The 12,370-nt window shown below is 34.4% G+C and overlaps 2 protein-coding genes and 1 long non-coding RNA gene across 3 annotated transcripts; 1 reads left to right on the top strand and 2 right to left on the bottom strand.

Moving 5' to 3' along the window:
* Window positions 1–1,358: 1,358 nt before the first annotated feature.
* LOC141720122 (uncharacterized) lies at window positions 1,359–1,856 on the bottom strand. Its single transcript, XM_074522476.1, has one exon. The coding sequence runs from the start codon at window positions 1,854–1,856 to the stop codon at window positions 1,359–1,361; it is 498 nt and encodes a 165-aa protein (XP_074378577.1).
* Window positions 1,857–5,128: 3,272 nt separating this feature from the next.
* LOC141720515 (uncharacterized) lies at window positions 5,129–7,380 on the top strand. The gene is made up of 3 exons (XR_012574406.1): window positions 5,129–5,267; window positions 5,359–5,422; window positions 7,224–7,380. It is a non-coding gene; the product is annotated as an uncharacterized LOC141720515 (long non-coding RNA).
* Window positions 7,381–8,388: 1,008 nt separating this feature from the next.
* Window positions 8,389–9,876, bottom strand: LOC141720123 (uncharacterized). The gene has a single exon (XM_074522478.1). It carries the CDS (start codon window positions 9,874–9,876, stop codon window positions 8,389–8,391), a length of 1,488 nt encoding a protein of 495 aa, XP_074378579.1.
* Between the last annotated feature and the right edge of the window lie 2,494 nt (window positions 9,877–12,370).

Consider the following 12,370-nt stretch of genomic DNA (forward strand, 5'->3'; position numbering starts at 1 on the left):
AACCCATTTTCGACAATTTCCCAATTATCGTAAGAACCGAGTAACACCTTCATTTGGATACTCCAATTTCCGTAATTTGTGGATGTTAATTTTGGAATATTGGGTTGCATCATATTCGCCATTTTTCACGAACGTAAGCTTAGCTCGGATACCACTTGTTGGAAACGTGTATGGGCTTAGGTTTAAATATTTTCAACTTAAACAGAGGATGTGTATGTGGGTGTATATGGACCGTATGAATAAAGATATATAAAACAAATAGCTTTATATTATTTCACTTAAATAGCAACAAAGCTACAACTTATATTAGTACAAGACTACAACCTTTATTTCCTATCTCTGAGCTTCTGCTCTTCCTTTTTTTTTGTGTATTTCAGCAAATACAAAGGATCGGCCTATTTATAGGCTTAGATTACTAAATTATATCATGTCTTACCTCACAAGTACTTACTACATCCAGTTATATATATCTAGGACATGTCAATGGTCTACCTTTATTTTAGAATTCACACTTGACTTTATATTTTGAACAATTACCACCCTTGACTTTCAATGTTGTCATGTTCTATTTTTTTTCTCTTTCCACATTGGATGCTTGTGCTGCCAACTTTATCTTATTATACAAACCCAGCTCTATCATTTATTTTAGATTCTAGAGAGTTTGAAAATTCTAACACTTTTAATATCAATGACATTGCAAACCGATGTTAAATGCGTGATGTAGTATTTTTATTAGTGACAGTATAATTGGGAGCCACAGAAATCAATGATATTATTGTTCTCCTGTGTCATTTAAGGCCATTCATAAGAAATACAGCTTATTTCATGAAGAATTTCAAACAGAAATACAGCTTATTACAGTTTTAGGCTGTCTTGTTCTAAATTTTTTCGGGCATAGCTTCTGCAACTTCCTCGACACTTCAGTAATTGGATTGAGGCATTTGGTTCTTTGTTGGTTGTATGTTATCCAAATTTCATACATTTATCAAAAAATATGAAAAATAATTATTACAATCCTACGAGAAACACGTTTTAAACAGCAACACATCTTCATTAAAAGCATCGTAAATCTGGGGCTTTTCATTCTGCACTCCAGGAGCTTGCAACACCAGATTTTCCATAAAGGCACTTAAACATAGAAATTACTTAGGATACCATTCGAAATTTATTTTAGTCCAAATTATTCCAAGAAACAGAACAACTGAGATACAAGCTTATATTGAACAAAGAAACTGTTTCCTGATAACAACAATACAGATAGACAACAAATGAACTCTTTATTTGATAATAAAAAACCATACTAAAGCGTCGCCTGGGGATGTTTATGCTGCTAGTTGCCCCCTTGATTCAAGGTTGTTTTAGTAAGGAATTATCACTGATTCCTCTTCGATCACATTAAACACATCACATGACGAGGCATCCGGATTTGAGTAACCTACATATACGCATCCATAATAAGGCTCACCAGCTCGCCACAAGCACAGATTATTTTCAACATGAACATTAGTAAGCCGGATTCTTCTAGGATCCCCGTCTACAGAAGTAGGCCTCAACAGTGTACACGAACGCTTGGACTGATCTTCCTCGGAATATTCAGCCTCTGCAACAGTCCAGTTGTTGTTCTGGTTCAACACCAGGTACTTGTTGCTGTAACAGCTTCTTATGTGAACCAGTCCATTCCCATTTTCCGACTTGTGGACTTCGAACTTTGCGTCTTCTTCGCTCCCAATCTCTTCACCATGAAACTTAACAAACCCCTTCACCTCCCCCTCTTCCTTAACGTATCGCAATAATGTGTTGTCATATTGTGATCTGAGCGCAATAACACTTGGCAACGCTACCACTGTTGAACTCATTTTCTTCTCAATGTGTATATATTAAAGTATATGTTATTTTTTGGCTAATTGAAAACACTCACGCCCCATTTTATATTGAAAGATTTTGAACATTCAAAGAGGGAGTAAAGATGGTTTTTGCCAGAACACGAAGTCTTCGTCTTTTTTTAATCAAACATTAGTTTGACGTGACATCTAATCTTTAAATAAAGATCCTAAACAAACATAAATTTGACTTGATTAAGATGACAACAATTTTTTTTCAAAAAAATCTTAACAAACATAGGTTCGACCTTATTAGAGGGGGGCCATCAAAATCAAAATCTTAAAGCAAAGCCTAACAAACATAAATTTGGCATTATTAAACTGGCATTAAAGCTTTTAATAAAAAGCTTACATAGCACTTTTTTGTAGTTGTTGCCTGCAATATTTTTATACTCCCTCTATATCAATTTACTTAGGCAATTTGACTTTTGCACACAATTTACTATGCATTGACAACATAGCGCTATAAGAGTTTTCCCAACAAAAATTACCAACGGAAAACTATCTGTTGGCAATTAACATATATCAAAATATTAAAAATCTGAAAATATTATAACAGATAGGTAATGGTTCGCCAACAAATGGTTTGCCAACGAAAATATCGGTTGGGATTAATAAGCGTCAAATCTCCCGCCCAGATTTACGGACGAAAATACCCACGGATTTGCATTAGATTAGTACTAACGGAGTAGTAACGAAACAACGGTTTACCAAGAAATTACTAACGCGCTACCAACAACACTACTCATTGGTAATTTTGTTGGTAGTTCGTTGTAATTTTAGATCGGTCATACTAATTCCGTTACTAAACTGTTACTATTTTAGATCGGTTAAAATGATTTTTGTTACTAATTCATTGGTAAAATTAAAATATTATTTTTTTAGTCTTCTCCACTTTTTTTCTAATCAAACTCAAAGTATATTTAACACAACTAATTTGCTATTAGGGCTAGTAATTTTTTGTAAGCACCCGTGTAAGTTTAAATAAGTTTTATAATCCCATTTTCAATACAATTGATTAGTTACTTTTTCTAATTAGTGTTACCTCCTTTTCTGATGTTTCGATTTTTTTAATATATTTTTCAGAAATCTAAATGTATGGATGTCAAGATCTGTAAATGTTAATAATGTCCAAAAATATTCGATATTGTTTTTATTCGGTTTGGCATTTTAACATTCAACTACTTATTTTGACTAATACTTCGAATTAGTGTTTCATCCCGAATTGGTATTTTGATTTTTTAAAGAATTTTCTTGAAGATTCAACGATGTGGATGTCAAGATGCATATATTTAATATGTTTCCAAATGTTTTAGAAAATATAAATTTATTTTGGTTTGGAATTTTAACGGTCTCGTTTTGGATATATGAATGGTATCATTATCTATTTTTGACTTAGAAACGGTAACACTGAATATATGTTTCGGTACTGAAACTGCTACTCCATCCATCATAAAATTAAGTCAACATAGTTGGACATGTCAAATAGGGCTAACTGCCTAACTCCATATTATTATAATATTGTCCGATATGGGCCGAGTCAACACGGGTTTATTTTTGGTTCACTCCTAAAAGACTTCATACTAATTGAGTTATTTGGTTGCTTATATAATAGTAATTTGCCCCTCCCACAAATGATGTAGAGCAACTCCTAACAATCTCCTCATTCACACATAGGGCTCGACATCTGTTGGATCTGCCACTTGAATGTGCGACTTGGCTACCAATTGACCCATATTGGAATTCTTCTGGATTTCTGCCTCCCATATGCCCATACTCAAAGGCTCATCCGCCTCCCCCTTAAACTCATCTTAGGGTAGCATATTTTCCGCTTCCTAGTTCCATTTCTGGGAGCCCACTTGAGATTGTATGGAACCGTTAAACCATAGTTTTGATACCACTTGGGATTTCTATGCTGGCTAACTCCACATCTGTATGATATTATCCGCTTTAGGCCGAGCCCGCATATATTTATTTTTGGGCATATCCTAAAAGAACTCATATTAATGGAGGCTTGCTAAGCAGGGCTATATATATATTAGTATTATATTGTTCGCTATGGGCCGATGACGCATAAATTTGTGTTTGGGCACATCCCAAAAGGTCTCATACTATTGGGGTTAACTAGCTGCTTATATATTAGCAATCTTCGCTTCACATAAACAACTACGGACAACTCCTAACAATTTTTCCTTCACACATCGGACTTGACACCTATCAAATCTGTCACCTTATTGTGTGGTATGACTCCCCCTTGAACCATACTGGAATCCCTCCTGGCCTTATGACTCCCCGTAAGTCTGGAACGCCCACATGCCTTTTCCTTGACCTATTTATCGCTTTCTAGGTCCATTCGGAGAGCCATCGAAGATTGTTATGGACCGTTTACAACCTAAAACTGTGATATGACTTGTTGGATCAGACAATTTGCCTCTTCTCCAAATGATGTGGACTGGACCGTATTTATCTCATATTTTTCTTTTTAAAATCACAAACATGATGGTGTTGAGATTTTAAATTAGTTGAATTTTTTTCTCTGGTGGTTGATATGGTACTAAACAATAATTTCTTCTTTTCCAAAAAATAGTTCTCAACGATCTAATTCTATAGATGTCAAGGTCTACATATTTTAGTGATATTTTAAATATTTCATAAAGAATAAACATTATTTAATTTGTGATTTTAATAGTTAACTAGTAATATGATTGGGACTTCAAAATTCTCCCCCCGGCATAGCGCTTCGCTTCCGGTTCTAGTGTTTCTTCAGCGATTGTCATTTCAATTTTATTAAAACAATCTTGATAATCCAACTGTATAGATGTTAAGATTTGTATATTTTATTATTTCAAAAATTTTTTAAAAAAATCATTTTAATTTAATATTTTTACTATAGTTTTTTCAAAAAAAGTCATCTAAAATATTTTTCAACAAATCAAAAAATGTAATTTTTAAATATAAATCTAAACACTTTTACCATTAAAAAATAATATAAAGTTAATAGTATACTAATGAAATGAAATTTTGAGGCGGCATATTATCCCGCTCATTCCAAAAGTTCAAGAAAAAGAGTACTAGAACAAAATCATTTCCTTGTCTCCCCAATCTCTCATTCTCCCTCTTCTGACTCTCTCCCTCTCTCATATTTGGGTGATGTTATTCTTAGAAATGGGTAAGATTTCTTCTTTAATTTAATTTTTTAGTTCACTCTGTTTTTTTAATTTGGGGTTCTACGATGATTTAGGATTTCGATCTGGGACTTCAGTTGTGACTTACAGCTTCGATTTTGGTGTTACAATCTTATCAAATCCTTACTCTTTAAAGCTTGAAAGCTCAATTGGTATGTGGGTAAACTAAATTTGATAAGTAATGCGCCCGGTTATTAAGTGGGTAAGTAGTGAGTTCGATTTAATTTTATATTGGGGTTAAATAGTGAAGCCTAATTTTTTAAAATAAATCTTATTTTTGAATTGAGATGCAGTAGGATGCAAGCTATGACGACTAATGATTTTGCACATCTCTTCCTTTGTTGGACTAATTACAAGGTATGTTTCTTATAATTCTATTAGGATGTTGATTATAAAATTATGATGTACATATGTTGTAATTTATAAAAACACCACTGTGTTGTTTCGTACTTTGCAAATCCGATCTGGTATGTAGTTTATGTCATTTTAGTTCAGTGTCGCAAGTGGCCTTGATTACTAGTCATTGCATGCATGAATAATTAAAAAATATATAGTAATCTTTGAAATTTTTGGAGATATTTTACCCACCGGAAAAATGTGATGTGATGCATATGTACACGGACATGTTTTTTATTTGAAATTTTTTCCGGCATAGCTTCTGCAACTTCCTCCACACTTCAATATTTGGATTGATGCATTTGGTTCTTGTTGGTTGTTTTCATATGTTATCCAAATTTCATACATGTATCAAAAAAATAAGAAAAATAATTATAACAATCCTACGATAAACACGTTTTAAACAGCAACACATCTTCATAAACAGCATCATACACATCTGGGGATCTTCATTCTGCACTCCAGGAGCTTGCAACACCAGATTTGCCATAAAAGCACTTAAACATAGAAATTATTTGGGATAACAATCCAAATTTAATTTAGTTCAAATTATTGGACTCGAACCTCAGTTCCTCCCCAGAACCGAGCTCTAATACCATGTTATGTAACCAGTCGTACTAAAACCTACTAAAACGTTAAGGTGGTGGAGGAAGGTATACTCTAACAGATACAAGTTTAAATCAAACATAGAAATTGTTTCCTAATAACAATACAGATAGACAACAAATGAAGTCTTTATTTGATAATAAAAAAAGCCTAGAATACTGATCCGACAACACTAAAGCTTCGCGTGGGGATGTTTATCTGGCCAGTTGACCCCTTGATTCAAAGTGGTTTTAGTAAGGAGTTATCAGTGATTCCTCTTCCATCACATTAAACACATCACATGACAAGGCATCCGGATTTGAGTAACCTACATATACGCATCCATAATAAGGCTCACCTGCTCGCCACAAGCACAGATTATTTTCAACATGAACATTAGTAAGTCGGATTTTTCTAGGATCCCTGTCTACAGAAGTAGGCCTCAACAGTGTACACGAACGCTTGGACTGATCTTCCTCGGAATATTCAGCCTCTGCAACAGTCCAGTTGTTGTTCTGGTTCAACACCAGGTACTTGTTGCTATAACAGCTTCTTATGTGAACCAGTCCATTCCCATTTTCCGACTTGTGGACTTCGAACTTTGCGTCTTCTTGGCTCCCTATCTCTTCACCATGAAACTTAACAAACCCCTTCACCTCCCCCTCTTCCTTAACGTATCGCAATAATGTGTTGTCATATTGTGACATGCATTTGCCATTTTTTAATTCAGGATTATTAGTGCCAAAACATTCAGGAGTAACACCACTTAACATAAAATATTACGCCCTCCGTTCCAAAATACACGTCTCTTTGACTTTTACGTCTATTTTAAGATTAATAAAAAAGATAGTTCACAAAATATTTTTCAATTTTTTTTCCTAAATTAAAGTATACATGTTAAATTAAAATAATTTGTTGTGGTTAATCCTGATGGGCCGGTTGTATCAGGATTTGACAAATCCTGATACTGACTGTTACGTTTCTGATTCTGGAAATATTTCATTAAATGCAATTTAAGTTAGGATATTTATTTTAATTAAAATAATGTATTCACTTACGTTTTGTGTTGTATTATATACTGAACAAAACGTTTGGAATAGATATATGTCAATCACAGAATTGTGAATCCCTAACTGCTATATCTCTCTCTTTTTCTCCTCCACAATATATAAATTAGCATAGGTTTTCGGGGCGTACTGAGATCGGGTCGCTGTTAAAATTTACGTATCGGTGGACGAATTGCTCTATCTTGTTGTATACTGGAAGTGATATTGCTGCAAACCAACACAGCGTAAGTGGGACAATAATCTCTTCATCAAGAACATTCTAGACTTCTCAATGGTTAGGTGCCTCAGTTGTTCATAGTTCTTTCAGATTTGTTAAAGTTTCCGTTAGAGCTAAGTATTATGTCCTCTCTCTGTTAATTCAGTTACTGATTTATATTCTTGTTTACCTTCGTGTTTTGTTTCGTTATTTGATTTTTTGTCTGTTCTTACTTAATCGTGTATATATATAATTGGCTCGTTGCGCGTAGTGTTAGTTTATGTACCCAACATCATTGCACCTCCAAACTGTGTTGTCTGAATCACCAATAGAAACACCTTATTATGTAGAAAATCACTAATACTGTAAAGCCATAGACTGAAGCAAACTCTGTGCTGAAAGCCTTTGCAAGTCTGGTGAATAGTACTAATATGCAGGATATTTTCAGATTACTGCAGAAAAACTTTTAACTGTTCAGATGATGAGAATTTTCCTGATATAAAATATAAAATATAAAATGCTGAGTAAAACTTGACTTGAGCTATTTGTCAAATATCCTGTGGAATGGAACCTTATAACGTAAATCTATTCGTCAGCATCTAGGATATTATATGCACTAACTCCAGAGTTACTGTAATTCCTAATATACTATGCTGTCTAACATGGGAGAGAGAGGGAGAGAGCGGGAGAGGGAGAGGGAGAGGGAGGGGGAGGGAGGGAGGGAGGGAGCGAGCGAGAGAGAGCGAGAGAGAGCGACAGAGAGAGCGAGAGAGAGAGAGAGAGAGAGAGAGAGAGGGAGGGAGGCGATTGAATTGAAGACCACAGCAGAGACAAATGACAAGTGAAAAATTAAATATACATACGCATGCAAAGCTCAGTTGCACAAGCAACACATACTGTTGTAAACATACGAAGCAACAGAGATACAGCTTAAATATAGACTGTGTTTTATGACAATCCTGATAGACAACAAAGTCTTTATTTTATAATAAAACGCGTATATAGCTTAGAGTACTGAACCAACATCACTAAAGCATCCTGGAATGTTGCCAGTTGCCACCTTGATTCAAGATTGTTAATTAGATAGGAATAATCTCACCAGACGGTGACACTTTAGCAACCCTCTTAAATCCTGCAGCTTTGATATTATGATCGATATTCAGTGGTTCCTCTTTGACATCAGTGTAGTAAGAATAGCTATTGACGCCAGTGTAAACCCCGTCGTCCATTTCAGTGGTAACTGTTTCCCCGGTATAAAGGACATCACGCTGAGTATAAGAAAAAGGAACATCACAAGTACCCCGGGTTGCCATAAGTCGTACCGTCACCTTTGTCTTTGGTGGAATCATAACCTTGTAGTTAAAGGTTCTACCTTCCTCTACTTCCTTAGTTTCTCCCCACATATACTCTCCAGCAACCTCAAACCCCACTTTAACTTCGCCGTCCATGATTAATGGAAGGCCTACACTAAAAGATGTTTCAATACTCGCCTTCAGTGAGACCGTCGAGCTCCAAGTACTTGACGTCTTTACTTTATATGAGAGATCAAATATCTGCTCCTGGGTTGCATTGCCTTGATTAGTGTTAGATGAACTGTCCATCAAGACGATAGACTCACCGTAGATCCTTGCATCCATGAGCCGGAAGTTGACATTTTCGACCTTCTTTGAAATGACAAGCTCAGATACCTTTAATTTAGCCCAGCTATTGATTGTACCAGAATTGGCATTAAGACAGCTTTCTTTGCCTTCGGTGGTAAGCCTAGTGCAGAATAAATTGTTTGCTACGTTTCTTAGAGCAATTGTGTCGTCGCTGATTTGAACTGGCTCAAAAACTGTACCATAACTTGTGGGAGTTGTTGAATCGGCCCAAATCCAGTTTGGGCTTAACCTCCAGTATTTCTTCCAGTGCAAGTTACGTATGCAAATGTTACCGTTGGTAGTCTCCACAATCTCATTCCCCACCCTCATTGGATTATCATCTATCTTAGCTTCCGAAAACTGAAGATATTCATGACCTTCACACCAGCAGGCTTGGAGAAATTTACCATTATCACCTTCAAAGGTAACATATTTGGGAAGAAACACCATTGCCTGCCAATCTATGACATTAAAAATATCACAGTACGAGGCATCCGTACCTGAGCCGCCTGCCAATACGCATCCATAATAGGGTGCAGCTGCTCGCCACAAGCACAGATAATTTTCAAGATGAACATTAGTAAGTCGGATTTTTTTAGGATCCCCGATCACCGAAGTAGGCCTCAACAGTGTACACGAACGCTTGGATTGGTCTTCCTCGGGCTTTTCAGCCTTGGCAGCAATCCAATTGTTGTTTTCGTTCAACACCAGGTACTTGTTGTTGTAACAGCTTCTTAAGTGAACCAGTCCATTCCCATTTGTGGAGCTCTGGACTTCAAACTTTGCGTCTGCGCTCCCTACCTGTTCACCACGAAACTGAACAAACCCCTTCACCTCCCCCTCTTCCTTTACATATCGCAATAACGTATTGTCATATTGCGACCTCAGCTCAATAAGCCTTGGCAAAGCTACTACTGTATGACTCATTTTCTTCCTCTCACTGTGTTTATATTAGAGTACCTATATTATTTTCTTCTCACTGTATGTTTGAGTAATAAAAGAATGCACTTAATTAAGCTTCATGTAAAGACCTCTTTATATCGTAAGTATTCGAGTAGTAGCAGACATAGCTAGTCGGTTAGCTGGTCCTCAGAAGATAACATTCTCGTGGATGATTTCTCTCTAGTCTGTTTGCCGGTCCTTGGAAGATTTCATTCTCACAAATGCGATTCACGTTGCTAAACAAAATTCTAATTTAATTGTCTGTGGTCCTTTAAATAATGGCATTACAGGCTGTGGTTAGTTTTACAGATTTCGTAAATCGGAATTATTCAGTTGAGGTACTGATTTACGATTTATCGTACGATTTTTAAAAAATCGGATGATTTATCGGGAATCGCTCAAATCGTATCAATATTTTTGACCGATTTTTGAGCGATTTATCGGCGATTTTTGAAAAATCGGCCAATTTCTATTACAGAGGAACCACTTGTAGCTGAAAAACAAACAACATATTCATCCATCAGTCACCTGGAAAATTTATATTGAATGTGATGCAATGTTTTATTGCGCATAAAAGTACAAAAGTACTGAAGGGCCCGGTTACCAAATTTTGATACTTAGCTGCAAATTAACTTTTATTTTATCTAAATTTTATTTTTATTATTTAGTATTTATTTAAGGGTCTATTTACTTTTAATTTGAAAAATATTTGTTATCAATAATTATTTAATATTAAATAAATTATATTGAAAAAGCTAATTATGAAATAATTATAAGATAATATTAATTAATATTAAATTATCTAAAATAACACATATTCGGTATAATTAAAATTTATACTTTTTATTTAGTAAAAAAGTGGTAGTGGAGGAAAGTGATAAATGTAATTAACTTTTATATTATATTTTTTTATTATTTACAAAACTTTTAAAATGTAAAGAAATCGGAGATAATCTGAAACCGAATTATGTAATCACAGTCACTATAATACATTTTTTAGCATTTAACATCCACCACACAAGAGTTTGGATATATATTATGAAAACCAGACATAGTTAGTAGGGGTGTTCATGGGTTGGGTTGGGTTGGGTTGGGTTGGGGTGAAGTTAACCTTGTTAGAGGCATTTTTATGACCGCACCCAATTAAATCGGTTTGAAATTTTTTTGACTCAACCAGTAAAATATAAAATCGTAACCCAACCCTACCCGTCATACATCGGTTTGGGTCGGGTTGGGTTGATTTGAACGGATTGAATGATTATATAAAAAAAGTTTCAATACTATATATAATTGCTAATTTCAATTAGTGGAAATTATGATTACAGTACTATTCTTTAAATCTGGTTAAATTAAAATTTTAGTAAAGTATATCATGTCGTAAATCATATCGTAAATCATATACACATAGATGAAATATAAATATAAATGAAAATATCTATATTGTATACTGTATAATTGCATATAATATATAAATTATATTTAAATTATCAAATAAGGCTTAAGTCAAATCGGGTTGGATTTGAGTTCGCCGAAAAAATCTTGAACCCGTATCCAACCCATTTAATGCGGTTTGAATTTTTTTTAATCCAACCATAAATCCGATTTTTTTAATAATGTAATCGGACTAAAAGAAAGTTGGATTGGGTCTTCCATCACTATTTTCCCTCTCCCAAATTCCCTCGTGTCTCTTTTCCCGTTTTATCAAATTAATATATTATTATTTCCTTCTTTACTCCCACATTTTCCTCTCTAATTGTTTCACCTTATTTAATTATTATTTTTTTTCCTTCTTTTCTTGGAACTTTTTTATGACTCAACCCAATTAAATCGGTTTGAAATTTTTTGACCATACGAGTAAAATATAAAATCATAACCCAACCCTACCTGTCATACATCGGTTTGGGTCGGGTTGGGTTGGTTTAAACGGATTGAATGATTATATTAAAAAAAAATTCAATATTATATAGTAGAAATTATGATTATACTACTATTCTTTAAATCTGCTTAAATTAAAATTTTAGTAATGTATATCATGTCGTAAATCATATACACATACACGAAATATATATATATATATATATATATATAAATGAAAATATTTATATTGTATAATGTACAATTGCATATAATATATTACAGCTAGCAAACCCTAGTTCAATTACAGCTAGCCTAGGGTCCTGCGAAAATGAAAATGTGGTTCACTGTTTGTAGGCTATTGCTTAGGGTCTGCGGGTGTGGTTCACGTGTAGCTGAACAACAAACAACATATTCATCCATCAGTCACCTAGAATATTTATATTGAATGTGATACTATATTTTATTGCTGCATTAAAGTACAAAATTATTGAAGTGCCCCATTACTAAATTTTGATACTTAGCTGCAAATTACCTTTTATTTTATCTAAACTTTATTTTTATTATTTAGTATTTATTTAAGCGTCTATTTACTTTTAATTTGAACCCGTATCCAACTCATTTA

The sequence above is a fragment of the Apium graveolens genome, chromosome 4, assembly GCF_009905375.1.
Source record: "Apium graveolens cultivar Ventura chromosome 4, ASM990537v1, whole genome shotgun sequence".
NCBI classification, from domain to species: Eukaryota; Viridiplantae; Streptophyta; class Magnoliopsida; order Apiales; family Apiaceae; genus Apium; species Apium graveolens.